Source organism: Cryptomeria japonica, chromosome 3 (genome assembly GCF_030272615.1).
Source record: "Cryptomeria japonica chromosome 3, Sugi_1.0, whole genome shotgun sequence".
Classification (NCBI taxonomy): Eukaryota; Viridiplantae; Streptophyta; class Pinopsida; order Cupressales; family Cupressaceae; genus Cryptomeria; species Cryptomeria japonica.
In genome coordinates this window covers 662032732-662048848 of record NC_081407.1, presented here as the reverse complement: position 1 = coordinate 662048848, position 16117 = coordinate 662032732, and the positions used below count along the sequence as shown (strand labels likewise).

The following is a 16117-nucleotide window of genomic DNA, read 5'->3' as shown; positions in this document are numbered from 1 at the left end:
ATTCATTGTATCCAAAAGAGGAATCGAAGCAGATCCAACAAAATTCAAAGCCATCTTGGAGATGCAACCACCAAGAAATATCAGTCAACTTTGATCTTTACAAGGCAAACTCTAGTCCATACGAAGATTCATAGCGCAACTTGCAGATAAGTGTAATCCTTTTCAGCACTTGCTACATAAAAACATCAAATTCAAATGGGATGATAATTGTCAACAGGCTTTCCAGACACTTAAAGATTATCTTCTGAATCCACCAGTTCTGATGCCACCAGTTCTAGATCAGCCTCTGTTACTATACATATCAGCTACTCCAACAGCACTGGGGGCACTCTTAGGACAACAAATTGCTGAGGGCAAAGAAAAAGCAATATACTATATCAGTCGCACAATAGTGGGATATGAGCTAAACTACTCACCAATTGAGCGTGCATGTCTCACCGTGGTCTTTGCTTCCCATAAATTACGACATTACATGCTCACTCATAAGACTAAGCTGGTTGCAAGAATCGATCCGTTGAAATACCTTCTCAATAAAGCAACACTTACTAGGTGACTGGCCAAATGGGTAATGATCCTGAGTGAATTCAACATCGAGTATGTAGACAGAAAAGCAATAAAAGGACAAGCCATCATAGATCAATTAATAGATGCCCCCATGATAGATGATGCTCCTCTAAGTTCATAATTTCCAAATGAATCCATTTTAACAATGTCACATGCAAAGCCATGGCAACTGTACTTCGATGGCTCATACACACAGCATGGGGCAAGAGCTAGCATCCTCTTTATAACTCCTCAAGGGGATTCTATACCAAAATCATACCGCTTATCATTTCCTTGCACTAACAATATAGCGGAATATGAGGCATTAACAACTGGATTACGGATTGCAGTTCAGTGGAAGATCCAGGAACTTCGTGTTTTTGGGGACTCTCAACTTGTAATCCGTCAAGAAACTAATGATTACCAAACAAAAGATGAAAAATTAATGCCTTACAAACAAATGGTGGATGACCTGAAATAACACTTCACAAAGATAGATTTTGAGCAGATACCAAGAGAGCAGAATCGAGCCACAGATGCCATGGCTACAATTGCTTCACTGATTGATCTACCTCAAATGAGACCCGCTATGAGTTCTTGGTGGATAACCTTTTGGTTCCTTCATATGAAATCATTCCTACTGAGATGATATGTGTTGTCGGTCCCGTGTCCCAGTTATATGGTTCCATTTTCACATACCTTCGTGATAATACCCTACCTCCTGATCTATCAAATAACCAACGTCGCACTTTCATTCGTCAATCCTCTCGATATGTCATTTTAGTTGATATCCTATACTGGCGAGGTCTAGATGGCACTCTTCTTAGATGTTTAGAAGGCGATGAAGCTCAGATTGCATTACATGAAGTACATGAAGGGATATGTGGTCCACATGCTAGTGGTCCTACCTTGGCGAAGAAACTCATCAGGATTGGATATTACTAGCCCAATATGGAAAAAGACTCACATCAGTTTGTCAAGAAATGTAAGCAATGTCAAATTCATGGAGACCTCATACATGTGCCAACACAAGAACTTCAACCAATTGCATCTCCTTGGCCCTTTTGTCAGTGGGGACTCGACCTCATAGGCAAGATTCACCCTCCTTCTTCCAATGGTCATAAATTCATCATCATTTCCACAGAGTATTTCACAAAATGGATTGAAGCTGTACCTCTCACACAGGTCACTAGAAAATAGATTGCTACGTTCATTCTCAACTATATCATTTGTCGATACGGTATTCCTGTTTCCATTATCATTGATAACGGGCGTCCCTTCAAAAACTAGGATGTTTGTGAACTCTGTGACTGCTTCCATATTTCACATCATTTCTCCATGCAATATTATCCCCTAGGTAATGGTCAAGCTGAGGTGTCTAATAAGACAATCCCTAAAATCCTAAAAAAGACAGTCGATGACGCTGGCCATAATTGGCATATCCAACTTAATCCTGCACTTTGGGCATATCGCACAAGTGTCCGTACACCTACAGGAGCTACACCCTATTCACTTGTCTATGGTGCTGAATCCATCTTGCCTATTGAGGTTGAGCTACACTCTTTACGGGTCTCTTTGCAAAACATCATCAGTGATGAAGACTATAGGGTCTCTCGCTTACAAGAACTGGAACTACTGGATCAACAAAGACAAACTGCTTTTAATCATCTCAAGGCTTATCAACAACGAATGAGTTGCAGCTACAATCACAAGGTCAAGCCTTTCACATTTGAGGTAGGTGATTTGGTTCTCAGAGAAAATCCCATAAATCAGCAAGACAGAGAGAAGAAGGGCAAGTTCGAACCAAATTGGCTTGGTCCTTAAATCATCACAGCAGCATATGGATCTGGTGCATATCAGCTCTCAACTACAGAAGTTGAACCTTTGGAGGATCCTATCAATGGCATGCACCTTCGCAGGTTCTACACATAGCTCTTTAGAGTATCCTAATTCAAAAAAACAAAAAAAATCAAAAAATTCAAAAATACAAAAAAAATTATAAACAAAAAAAATCATTACTTGGTGAAAACCTAACAAACAAGCACCTTGTGACACAAAAAACATTGAAAAATCAAAAAAAGTAAAGAGAAATAATTTCGTCCAACGGTGAAAACCACTTCAGTGGTGCCCTGGGCAAGTACCATGGTAAAAACTGGGTCACCAGTGCCATGCGTAGAGACATTGCTCCTCCCTCCTTAAGGATTCTCTTTCATCCTTTCACTTTGCACACACTCACAACCAATTCATCCATAATAAACTTACCCATTCCCATCATGGCTTGTTATTGATCTACCCAAGATTGGTTAGCCATTTATAATAAACCTCCCTTTTCACCTCCCTTTCCATCCATAATAAATCAGCTCCTATCTGTGGCTAAGGCAAATCCTACGTCTAGTGATGGGTGTGGAACTGAGAACATCACATGTTTCGAGGAGTACAACTTCTTCTAGTTTTCTTCAGTCTATCCATGCACAATCTGCAATAAAGCAACATCTGCATCACCAATCCACAATAAAGTTTCATCTTCTCCGCAATAAAGTATCAGTTTCATGGATTCAGTCAGTTTCAGATGAGACATAGCAGCAACAATGGGTTTCAACAAATCAAATCTTTCAACAAACTCAGACAACATTATGGTTCAGTGTTATCTATACTTTTTGTGAAAGTAAACATTGTGACCACAATCAAATAAGACTTATACAAGTGACAAGAGACACTGAACTTGAGGACTACAGTGGATGTTGGTGTCGAGTCTTGGTTTTCTTTTGATTTCATCTTTTTTGGTGACATGTCTTTTAGCTTTTCCAGGATGTCTCTGACTAGAGATTTTATCTCCAGGATGTCTTTGACTAGAAAGGCGAGGATGGGGTATCGTCACCTATTTGTATTTGCTATCTATGGATTGTTTCTTAGTAATGCTATGACTTGTCCAAGGATATGAGGACACTGTGAGTCTAGTGTGAACTGGGGCACTCCTTGTTTGTGACTATCTTCTCTCCATGCAAATAGGTACAATGACTTTCTGGGTCCAACATATGCCTCGGTTGTCATAACCTATTTTTCCATAATAAAGCTCAATGATGATAAAGCACAAGAAGCTCTTTCACTTTCATATCTTCTATCTTCCATCCCCCTTTCTTGATTGACTTCCATCGTCCTTCTCGAGTCCGCATAGCCTGCTATCACATGACGGAGTATAATGACACACCAAAAACATTTGCATTTCATGTAGTTGCACCTACATTACCACATGTTAGCATTTCATACATACATATAGATATCACAACTGCATCACATCCTGCACACAACACCTGTTAACACAATTTATATTTGCATTATCATATTCATCTGCATTACATACATTCACATTTGCATCATGCATACACATATAAAAACATAAAAGAAAAAAATATTGCATTGCATCATATACATATTTGCATCCATATCATAAGCATCACATAAGAACATCTCATCACATAGGTACATATGCATATAGCTGCCACAAAGATGAATCATCTCATATATATATATATATAAAGTTTCATGATACAATGATGTCAAAATCATATGGCTATAATCACCCACAGGTGTCTACATCATCATACAAAAATGGTACAAAACTGATACAGAGAAACCCACTGATCACTCCTGCCAATACTAATGGTAGTGCTAATCCTATCCATGTCATGGTATCCCATGCCACATGTCCCACCCTCATCTCCAGTCTCGGATCCTAGAAAACTCATCTATGGGCATCCCTGTCTCTATCTCGATCATACAAAATCAACTCCCCATCAATCAGTATCCGCATAATCCTATATACATCCTCCAAGGTGACTATCATCTCCCCCATCGGCAAATGAAAAGTGCAAGTCTCTGAGTGCCACCTCTTCGCCAGTGTAGTCAACAATCCCATGTTCACTCAAAACTCAGGCACATATAGAATATGTCTCAATCCCATAGCCTCAATCGCAGCTCGGTCCTCAGCTATCAACTCAGGTCACAACCTCTGAGTCGATGGGAATCTTTCCTGTGACTCCAGCATAGGCAAATACTCCTACAGTCAAGAAAATCAATCATGTCAGTCATTGTGGCATTCACTGTTCATCACAAAACGCTACTTTTTTTTATCTAAGTGCATATGGCATTCTATCCTAGTGACACTCACTGTTCATCACAAAGTGTTGCTATCTATTCTAGTGACACTCACTGTTCATCACAAAGTGTTGCTATCTATCCTAGTAGTACTCCCTGTTCATCACAAAGTACTACGTGTGTGACACTCCCTGTTCATCACAAAGTGCTGCTCACATTTGCACTCCCTGTTCATCACAAAGTGCTGCTCATATTTTCATACTCCCTATTCATCACAAAGTACTCTATCTTGGTACTCACTGTTCATCACAAAGTGCCTTGATCTATTCTCGTCTTCCCTAGAGGACCTGCTTGAGTGTATCCTCTTAATAGTTTATCCAATCGACAGTGTATGTTCATCACACAACTGTCGATTTGACCTAGAAGACACAAATTCACATTTTTTGGACACAAATGCGCTTACTTGACATAAATGCGCTTGAAGACTGCATAAACATGCCTATTTTACACAGACGTGCCTATGCTCTACACAAATGCGCTTGGCTGACACAGACGTGCCTTTTTGGCATAGACGCGCCTACACATCACAGACGCGGCTGCATTTGGCACAAACGCGTTTTCCATCATAGACGCACCTAGCACCAACACAGACGCGCCTCGCGAGCATAGATGGGCCTGGATGTTTTTGACATATTTTGGACCCTAACCTAAAGCGCATTTATTGCCCTATCTACCATGCATTAATGACAACAATAAATGCATCAAAGTACAAGGAGGTTTTGCGGTACTTACCAGCTCTCCTACCTCTGCTCGCCTCTGGAATTGGCGAACGTGGTCGAATCTAAGAACGAAGGCCATCACTGCTGACTGCTGCTGCTCTTTTCTCTCTCTGCACTCTGCTCTCGTGGATGTGTAGATGACAATGAGGATGTATTTTCCCCCGTGGTCTATCTTATAGACTACCTTAGCCCTAGCCCTCACCTCCCGAGTCAGTCTTCTTTATCCCGTGACTCTGTCACTTTATCCAGTAAGTCCATTCTATCTCATCTTTCTTATCGAGAGATTGTCTGTGATCTTTTTAGACACATTTTCATCCAATCTCTCAAGGGGGCATATCATTCCCATCCTGGGGCAACTCTGTATCAGTTCATCTTATCTTCTTTGAAACAACGCGACAAGCCGCATTGTCTCAAAGAGGGGCAAAAATATCATTCCCATCCTGGGGCAACTCTATATCAGTTCATCTTATCTTCTTTGAAACAACGCGACAAGCCGCATTGTCTCAAAGAGGGGCAAAATGTAGACAGCTAAAATTGACATGTTTAATTAAATAGATATTTTATTTATTTAATTATCTAAGCTTAATTCTTCTATTAATTAAATAAATCTTTATTTATTTAATTAATTCATTTATCCTCTTCTAGCCTCATTTCTCATTTAAATAAATACATTTATTTATTTAAATTATCTTTTTTTCCTAAATTAAATAAATATCTTATTTATTTAATTATCCCACTTCTTCTATTAATTAAATAAATCTTTATTTATTTAATTAATTCATTAACCTTTTCTACCCATGACACATGTCATTCATCTCTTAATTCATACACTACCTACCCCTTTCATTATTTTATTATTTCTTTTACCTACCCTCTAAGCATAGCCGACCTCCTTTTACACCTCTCAATCTTATCTCTCCATTTCATATAGTCTCTTCTATATAAGGAGATACTTCCTTCATTATCAACCCTAATCAATCATCTTAAGGACTTGACTACACTACGATCCTACTTGCAACCACATTTCTGTTCTTTGTTGAGCTCTTGTGCACATAAAATCTGAGAGCAAATATATCAAGCAAGATCAATGGAGATAGGAAGAATGGAGATCAAAACCCTATTGGACATGTGATGGTATAATCTTTGTGATTTCATTTGATTTGCATTGTCTTAGGTAATCTTCATATGTTATGGTGGATGTTTGTTGTTGTTATGCTAGGGTTTTGTGGTTGAATCTATTTAGCCTTTCAATATCGCTATTATTGTTATCCATTTTCACCATATACACTCGCATCTTCAACATGTCAACCTCAACTTTGGGTTGTTACAACAAGTTCTAATCAGACTGTAATTCCTCTCAACATTTCCATCATAGCAGGGTCTGCATTCCCACACACTCCACCACCTCTAGCATTTCTTCGCTCAATCTTCATGTGAGTCATCTGTAGTTGTGGATCCAATCCTCAATTCTACCACCACACAAAAAAAATCTTATAGGACTCCACAATCTTCAGGAGAAAATCTTTCTTTGATATCACCTGGTGTAGTCATGGTTAGGAGGGTCCTCAAAGAGAACAATCTGGACCATGGAACAAATATAATACAACATAAACAACACAGTGTGATGGAGGCAATGTAGAATCAGATTTAATATATCATAAAAAATAATTACAAACTTTTGGGAACATGTGGGCTCATAGATTCGTCTCACAGGCTTGAGTACAAAACATGCATGTTATGCAATATTCGACTCAAGCAAGAATGCGTACCAACTATGAAACTCCCAAACATCAGATCTTTCTTCTATGTTGCAAAATTGATTTCAAAATGCTTAATTACATTGATTTATATGATCAAGAATGGTTTGTGTCACCCCAAGATGAAACAAATACCAATGAACAAGATGAAACATGTTAAGCAACAAGACTGGCCTCTGCCAAAGAGATCCCTTGAAAAATCCAAAGATTGAAGTACGGACGCAAGGGAAGGTCGGCCATGAACCAAAGAATGTTGGAAACAACATAATCAAGCTTTGCAAGCTATAAGAAATATTTACAAGAATCGTGAATAGAAAATAGGTCCAGGCAGCTTTGGTACACAAGAAAGAAAATTGTACCATATTCCAGAAGTGAGAACTTGCTGAAAAAAGATCCAAATGCCTTGTGGATAAATGATAAGATTGATGAACATGTCCACAAACCAAATCTAGCTCCACAACATCCAGTGAGAAAACAGAATGAAATGTTAAAAGAAATATTGAAATTGCAAAATAGGAAACAAGCTAAAAGGAAAATGTTTTTGGTTGATGCAAGATTGCCAAAAACCAGAGATGCTCCTACATCAATACCTTAGGTGTTAGAGACTATAGGTGTAGAATAACTATCCTAAATATTAATTTTTGTTGTAATTCTATACATTTCTCATGTTTAAAGTTGTCGCTACAATCTAGATTTAAAAAATGGTTTGTATTCATTGATGAAACACCCTTAAAATATTTAAAGTTGTGGCTACAATCTAGATTTTAAAAATGGTTTCTATTCATTGATGATTTGTTTTCCCTTTTGAAGGTAACAAGGTCCGAGACCTGATGGTTTCCCACTTTTTTTATTCCAATACTTTTGGAAAAGTATCTACTCTGATGTGGTAGTTGCTGCTCAAGAATTTTTTGGATCCTGCTCTCTCCTGAAGGAACTGAATGCCACATTCCTTGTCCTCATCCCCAAGAAATCTAACGCCTACTCTTTTCAAGATTTTAGACCTATAAGCCTTTGCAACTCTATTTATAAAATCTTCACCAAGATTCTTGTGCTTAGGCTTAATATTTTCATCCCCTCATTAATCTCTAAACATCAAAACAGGTTTGTGCCTGGAAGGCAGATCCTGGATTCTGCTATTGTGGTTCATGAGAACATTCACTCCCTTTCAATTAATAAAAAATGGGGTTTTCTCTTGAAACTTGACCTATTGAAAGCTTTTGATAGAGTTAATTGGTGCTTCCTCCTCAGAATCCTCCAGGCCTTTGAATTCAGAGATAACTTCATCCAAATTATTGAGCAATGTCTTTCCACCCCAAAATTCTTTGTGTTGATTAATGGATCTACCTCTGGTTTTTTCTCTAGGTCTAGGGGCATTCAACAAGGGGATCCTCTACCACCTTTCCTTTTCATTTTGATGAGTGAATCTCTTAGTAGAGTAATTTAGAGGGAGGTTAGAAATGGTAATATTATGGGCCTTTGGCCCTCCTCTCAGGCCCCCACTTGCTCTCACAATCCATTTTTTGACGACACTCTCTTGATGGGGGAAGGTTTGATCAAAGAAGCCAAGAATTTAAAAATGAATCTAAATATATATGAACATGGCTCAAGACAAAAACTTAGCCTGGCTAAAAGCTCCATCTTCTTCTTTAACACCCATGAGCACAAGAAAGTTAAGATTGCCTCAATTATTGGCTGCAAAATTGGAACTTTGCTTGATTCCTATTCGGGCCTTCCCCTCTGCCAGGGCTCGACTCCTAACTCTTTTTGGATGAATCTTATAGATAAATTCCAAAGAAAATTGGCTCAATGGAAAGGCACCTTGCTAATCCAAGCTTGTAAGATTCAATTACTCAAAGCCTCGCTTCAGGGCATCCTGGTTTATTATGCCATGAGTCTATTCAAAATCCCAATCAAAATCGCGGATAAATTGGAAAGAATTCAAAAAAAAATTATGGACTGGAACTGAATCCAAAAATAGATTACACCTTGTGGCTTGAAATCAAGCTTGCTTGCCCAAACACATGGGAGGTCTAGATAACTAGAATTTGAGAGACTTCAATAAAACCCTGATATCCAAGCAGCTACGGAGATGTCCAAGACACTCTGGAAACTTATGAGCTCTCCAATGCGGTTTTTGATTTCTCGAGCAATTTCTATGGCTCCTCCAAAGTTATCTTGCATGGCTGTAGATGGATGCTAGGTAATGGTACCAAAATTAGGTTTTGGAATGACGGGTGGACTAGCGATAGCCCCCTATCGGACTCTATTTGGGCTCCCCCCTATAAAGAATTATGCCTTAGAAAAATTAGCCCCTGGGTGGTTTATTACATTAGAAATGGAGAATGGCCAGACCTCTCTTCTGTTGATAATAATCTGAGACCAATGCAACCTTTGTTGAATTGCATCCACATCCCCCACTCTCAAGGGGAGGATGAATTGTTATGGAACTCCAGCATCCCAACTGGTGGCAAATTGATTGGAATATTGTCGTCGCAATGTGATTGGAATATTTTTGTGGCAATTGGATTGGAATATTGTCGTGGAAATTTGATTGAAATGTTGCCAACCTAGTCCAAAAACCAAGAAGTGCAGAAAAAATGTTATATGGCATCGTCCCCCTATGGGTTGGATCAAAATCAATGTGGATGGGGTGGCTAAAGCAAATTCTGGGCCAACTGTGTGTGGGGGAGTGGCTAGGAATCACTCTAGTCTACTAGTTTCCGCAGTGGTGCAACCCCTGGGCACCTAGACTAACCACTACATGGAAGCCAATGCTACCCACATTGAGCTACACATGGCTAAAAGAGAGGGGTTTACTAAAGTGTGGCTGGAGTCTGACTCGCTAAACACTGTCAACTTCTAGAGTGGTCGCATGGATCCTAGCTCGACGATTGCCAGCCTGATCAAGGACTGCGAAAATATAATTAATGAACTGACACATTTCAAAATCTCACACATATACTAGGAAGGCAATAAGGTGGTGGATCTACTGGCCAATCTAGCAGTGGGATACGTGGCAACCAACTGGTGGAGTAGCAGGGATGCTTTCCTCGAAAATATATGCGATCTAGCACGTAATGATTATTGCATTAATCAATGATCCCTTATCATGAAATGACTGAGTTGATAGGAAAATGACTCTTTGTGGTATTCCCTAATAAAAAAGCTAGGAACCTCCTCGGTGACTGGATTTCCTATCTCATTGTGTGGTTTTCTTGCTATTGTTTGGATATCCTTTGGCTATGGCCCATTTTCTGCGACTAGTTGGCGACAGTGAGCTCCTTCTCCTATTATTTGATGACCAGGAGCATAATGGGAGGGGATAAGAATAGACAAGAGCCCTCTACTTGCGAGAAGTGGAAAAAGAATAAACATGTCTGGTAGGAAGTTTTTTTATTTTGGTCTCATCCCCTACCTAGACCGGCTTCATGGCCCCTACTTATTGTCCTTATCATGGAACATGCTAAATCCCTTGAAATTGTGTCCCCACTTACTGAGATTGGCCTACAAAAGAAGGTCCAAGATGTCTCTGACTTGGAGATAGACTTGGATGATAGTGGGGTCCCTGTTGATGACCCTGAATACAAACTTGTGGACGAAAAGGAAATGATGGTCACTCTTGGGATGCTCGACAGCAATAATCCCTACAGATGGGTGGCTAGAAAATACAAAACCAATAGCAAGCTGATCTCCAAGGCCGAATGCCTCACCAAAGATAAAAGGATAGCGATGAAGGATCATATCCCAAAGACTACAAACCAATGGATTAAACTAGACATCCCTATCAATGTCCAGAAAGAAAAACAGGGGATCATAGTCAACGAAGAGAGCTATGGAAATCAGAAGGATGGTAGTCTGATGAATTTGGTCATGGAAGCCACCAGAAGCTAGGAGATCTACTGGAAGTGGGTCGAGCACGAAATTGACACCCAAAAAATGGGGGTTAAAGAAATAATTGACATTTTCATTGCTTTCCCTAAACCTAGCAAACCGAAGAAACTCATGATTATGACTCAAAAACTCTCCCACAATGTTGAGGAGATGAAATGCAATCACGAACAAAGTATTGATAAGGTGGAACAATCCATGGCTGAGATTAAGAAAAATCTCAAGAACTTGGTCAACATTAGTAAAGAATCCATGAACAACAGCATTGAGGGGCTTGAAAAGATTAAGAACATGGTTGCTGATTATAGATCGTATCACAGTGATTCGGTGAAAGATCTTGAAGGAGATGATATGGCTACTGGAGACAACAAAACTATTGGACCTAGTTCCAAAACCAAGAGCAGAAGCAGCAACAAGGGTACCTCCAGATTCATCATGGAGGAGCTTGAGGAAATCAACAGGATTTCCATCCAAAAGAACAAGGATCTGGTGCTCTCACTTAAATAAGAGCTTTTTTTCTTTGGCTTGTTTGTCTACGTTTCCTTTGTTTTTGTTTCTGTTCGGGGTTGCTTCCCTGTTTCGCTGTTGTTTCTTGCCAGTTTGGCTATTGGCCGGCTATTGTAAAGCTTTAGGTTTCGGTTCCTTGTAAAACCTGTTTATCTTTATCAAAAACACCCTTAACGTTTTCATTCAGATTATTACTATGAGCTTCTTCCAGCCATTCTTGTTAAATATGATGTATTCATCTTTCTCTATCAACACCTTGTAAAATATTTATACAAACTATCCATAACTCAAAATCTTTTCTTTTATCCTTGGAGCTAATAAATCTTCCTTTAATATATATTTTGTTTCTATTTTTCGTGTAGGTCAAAACATACCTTTTTCTCACAATTGGAATTATTTCATTCTATCCCACTTTATCTCAAACTTTACATTTTTATCAATATATGTAAGTAGATTAACATTACAACTCATGGTTAATACATCACTTCAAAATATCAAATTTATCACTTTCTTCCTCATCAATGTTGCACATGATGATGCTCTTTGACTATTTGACTTTAGCTACTTTTTTGACATCTATATTTCATCTTTTTCTTTTACTCTTAACACTACTTATTCTTAGATTCTCTCGCATAATGACTATATTTATCACAATAATAAAATTGCATTATATTATTATCATATCTTTTTATTGAGCTACTACCATTTTTATTGTTTGTAAAGATGATTTGTGTATTCTTTATTTTTACCTTTGCCTCTCAAGTTTGATCTAGAGTTATTTCTTCATCTCATCCTACCTTCTACATTAATGGGTGTTTTAAGTTATTTCCCTTAAGAAGAAAGTGAAAACTTGCTTAGGGATTGATTGCTCATGGGTTTGTAGAGAACTACTAAGCTCAACTACTATTTGTGAGATATCCTTGGCCTCTTCCACATGACACTAACAATTGGGTAAAAATTTGATTATAAGTTCCTCAAAATTTTCTTAGTAATAATTTTCTCTTTCTGAAGGGTGAAAGTATTGTGTGAATATTTGAAGTAGACTCACCATCCTTCATTTGTAAACTTGCAAAATCTATTAAGAGAATTTTAATCTTCAGTATTGACACTTTATCACTCCCTTTATAATTGGCTAAGAGGATAATCTAAGCCTCATTTACATCACTAGTTTCTTTTATTTTATAGGGTATAGTCTTTGTCAAGGATACACCTATCAAACTAAAGGGTTTTGCATCTGTCTTTCTGGTCTCCATCAAATAGCTTTGAATATTTTTTGGGGTTTCATTTGCTATTAGCTACTTCCAATACTTATTGTCTTCTCCAATCCTAATTTAAATTCATCCAGATTTTTAATATCATGAATTTAGTTTCCAATGTATTATAGAATATATGGCTTTAATATAATTTAGTTATAATAATTTAAAAAGAAAAACAAAAAGAAAGATAAAAAACTCTGATACTAGTTTAATGGGAATAAAACTCATATAAATAACATAAAGAGACCGTTTCTCTGTTCTAAACTATTAGAAATATATCAAACAAGAAACTTTGGAGGCTCCAAGAAAAGGACAAGGCTCATAAAAGTCATAAAAAATATAATGTTTATTTATTTAAACATAACATTTATAAAGACAATAAAGTAAAGCTAAGGTAGCTACTTGCGGTGGATATTGGCCCTAAATCAACTCTAGGTAAAGGGAAAAAGCCCACTAATACCCCTAGTAACAGTGGCCTAAAGAATTATGGAAGAACGGAATAAGCTATTATTGGGTCCCTTGAGAATTTAGCCTTGTTGCTTCCACTTCCTCTGCAATCAACAAATTTAATAGTGAGCTTGCTATAAAAGATAGAACCACTTAATTGGGTGAACAAAGGTCAGCAAGGCTGTCCAAAATCTCTACTGCTACTAAGATTGCTACCAATATGGACAAAAACTTACCCCTTAACGAAACTTGTAAAAAATCTGAACACACTACTTTCAATGGAGATGCTAGAGACAACATCAATGAAACCAATGATGAACCCTTAACTTGGTGGCAAATGACTCCTTTTCTCAGTTCCCTTCGATTGCGATTCAATTCCAAAAAGCTTTAGAAAGTCTAAACATTCTCAAGGAATATGGGGTTGATGAGGAAGAGGAGCAGACTGTCCGTGGTGGTAGCAATGAGTCCGAGGATTGGAATGTACTGGCCCCAGAGCTTGAGGATTTGAGCACTAGGGTTCACAATTTGAAAGCCCCTTAAAACTACCTCAGGTGTGAAAGGAATGGGAACTTGAGAAGACGCCTTGAGAATGAAAGTGAGAGCCTGGTCATGATCAAAAAGAACCTAATGCAGAGAGCGGTTACGGGTGTGATGATAGTTGTTAGAAAGATAGCGAAAAGTTTAAACTATTGCAACCACGAGGAAGGAAAAAGCCAAACCGAAGCAGCCTAGTCCCTCTTCCACCTGGGAATCTGAGGGCGAGAAGATGATAGAAGGATGGGGATACATTGCTTACGGCACATGGTGTTTTCTCTTAGTGTTTACTTTCAGCTTGTAGCTGATCTTGGGCTGTTGTTTCTGAATATTATTAGTATGCTGTTGTATTATACTGTTTATAAACTCTTCGATTAGTGCTGATGGTAGGCTTCTTCTCCAAGCTCTTGCTTTCTTGCTGGCAGCTTTGATTGGATGTATAAATGGTTGGGGCCCTTTGTCACTTAATCTAATAAAAAACATTGATTAAAACTGAAATATTCAGATTGAAAAATGATTATCAATAATTTGACTGTTGCTATATATATATATATATATATCAAATTTTCCTATAACTGCCTGAAGCTATAATGTCTGACTTGTTTTTTCATACTTGTCAGCAACTTCTGTGTATCACTACTCATTATAGAGCTACAAACTATTCTTCTTCTGGAGTTTCCCACTGCTACACAGCACTCTTTCCTTTTCTATGTTTTTGCCTTCTTCAATAAAAATGGTATTACAGCTTATCATATTTCTCTCTTTCCCAACTTTTATTTATTTTAGCTTTTCTTTCTATTTTTCTCATTAAACTTCAAACTCACTTACCAGAATTAATTTTTCCTCCATTCATAACAAATTTGAAAAATTGCAAATCTAAATGTGGGAAGCACTTTTTATTTTTCTAATTAAACATCAAACTCACTTTACCAGCATTACTTTTTTCTCCAAACATAACTTGCTCAAAAAATTGCAAATCTCGATGTGAGAAACACGCCCCTAAAAGTTTTATGGTCAATTGATGCATGTAAGAAGATTGTGCAGAACAAGGTCCAAGAGATCTTTATCACAAACAAAAGTACTTGTCAAAATTAATTCCTTTTTCAAGAAATTATACAGTTTGGTTTGATAGGCAACTTTAAAGAAAAGGGTATTCTTTTTATTGTGATTTTCTCTAGTTTAGAATGATCCAATTACGAATGTAATTACGAGATTTATGCATCATCAACCCTTTGGTATTATTTCTATGTAAAATACCTTAATATCTAGTTTACGGTTATCACTATCTATCACATAGCGCTTCAGTGAGCCCTGATTTCATACTAAACTCGCTAATCCGCACTGGTTGCTAAAAAGTTGCACTATCAATGGGATAAGTAGATATAAAGAGCTTAGCAATGAGAAAAATATGTAAATATATGGACATAGCCGTTTAGGCTGTGACCATTACTAATCAAGGAAATAGTTTACTACTTCCATTTTCAATAGAAAATTTGCCAGACCATGAGAAATATATCAATCAATTATGAGTTATACGAAACACAAGAGGCTGAACACTCACCAGGGGTATCAATCACTTTTAAGATTCGGCCATCTTTCCAACTAGTTTGCTCCAACTGGCATTCCTGCGTGGTAGATGTAAAGCTGAAGCCTGGTTTAAACACATTGCGTCCAATTATGGAATTACCAGTTGAACTCTTGCCATTACCAGTCCGCCCCATCAAAATTAAAGTCGTCGCTTCCATTCTAAAAACCAGAAGAATGTAATCCAGATGGAAGGCGTATTAATGCTCACTGAAATAAAACTTCATTGAAAAACATTCAATAGCAAAGAATGAAATATATATAAATGTACTAGATTTTGTTCACGTTTTATTGAATACAGAAAAGAGGTCCATGAATACAATACCCCGCAGCTTTTTCTCTTCCTGAATTCATCCCTCCCCACCAAACTGCCAATCTTCACTCAGTTTATCAATTTTCTTAGAATGGCATCCAATCCTTATTACAAAAATGCAGTTATGTATTATCTTCTATCATTTGTCTAAACAAGTGGTGGTTGTTGATTGTCCTAGGAATATATTGCTTTAAAAAGGCAAAAGCAAGCATTGCGTTGGAAATAAGGCAGGGTGGCGGCCACCGAATATCTTTAGGAGGAAGATTCCTCAATTACAGGGGGGTATTTTTCTAAAATGCGGTGTGAACTGTGAGGTGATGTAAAGAAAACATACCTGATAAGATGCTATGCTACATAAGCCCGGTTCTTATTCTCATCTCGTCCGGATTGTCACTTTAAGTGCGTGTTTTTTGG

The 16117-nt window shown here is 37.8% G+C and overlaps 1 protein-coding gene across 1 annotated transcript in view; it reads right to left on the bottom strand.

Moving 5' to 3' along the window:
* The window catches only part of LOC131068412 (immune-associated nucleotide-binding protein 1), a 131212-nt gene extending 115345 nt beyond the window's left edge, over nucleotides 1-15867 (bottom strand). Inside the window, exons 1-2 of the mRNA XM_058003601.2 lie at nucleotides 15716-15867; nucleotides 15368-15552 (exon numbers count right to left, since the gene is read on the bottom strand). Of these exons, the coding sequence (XP_057859584.1) occupies nucleotides 15368-15552; nucleotides 15716-15744 (214 nt within the window). The 5' untranslated portion in view covers nucleotides 15745-15867. The remainder of the gene's footprint in view (nucleotides 1-15367; nucleotides 15553-15715) is intronic.
* Nucleotides 15868-16117: the final 250 nt, after the last annotated feature.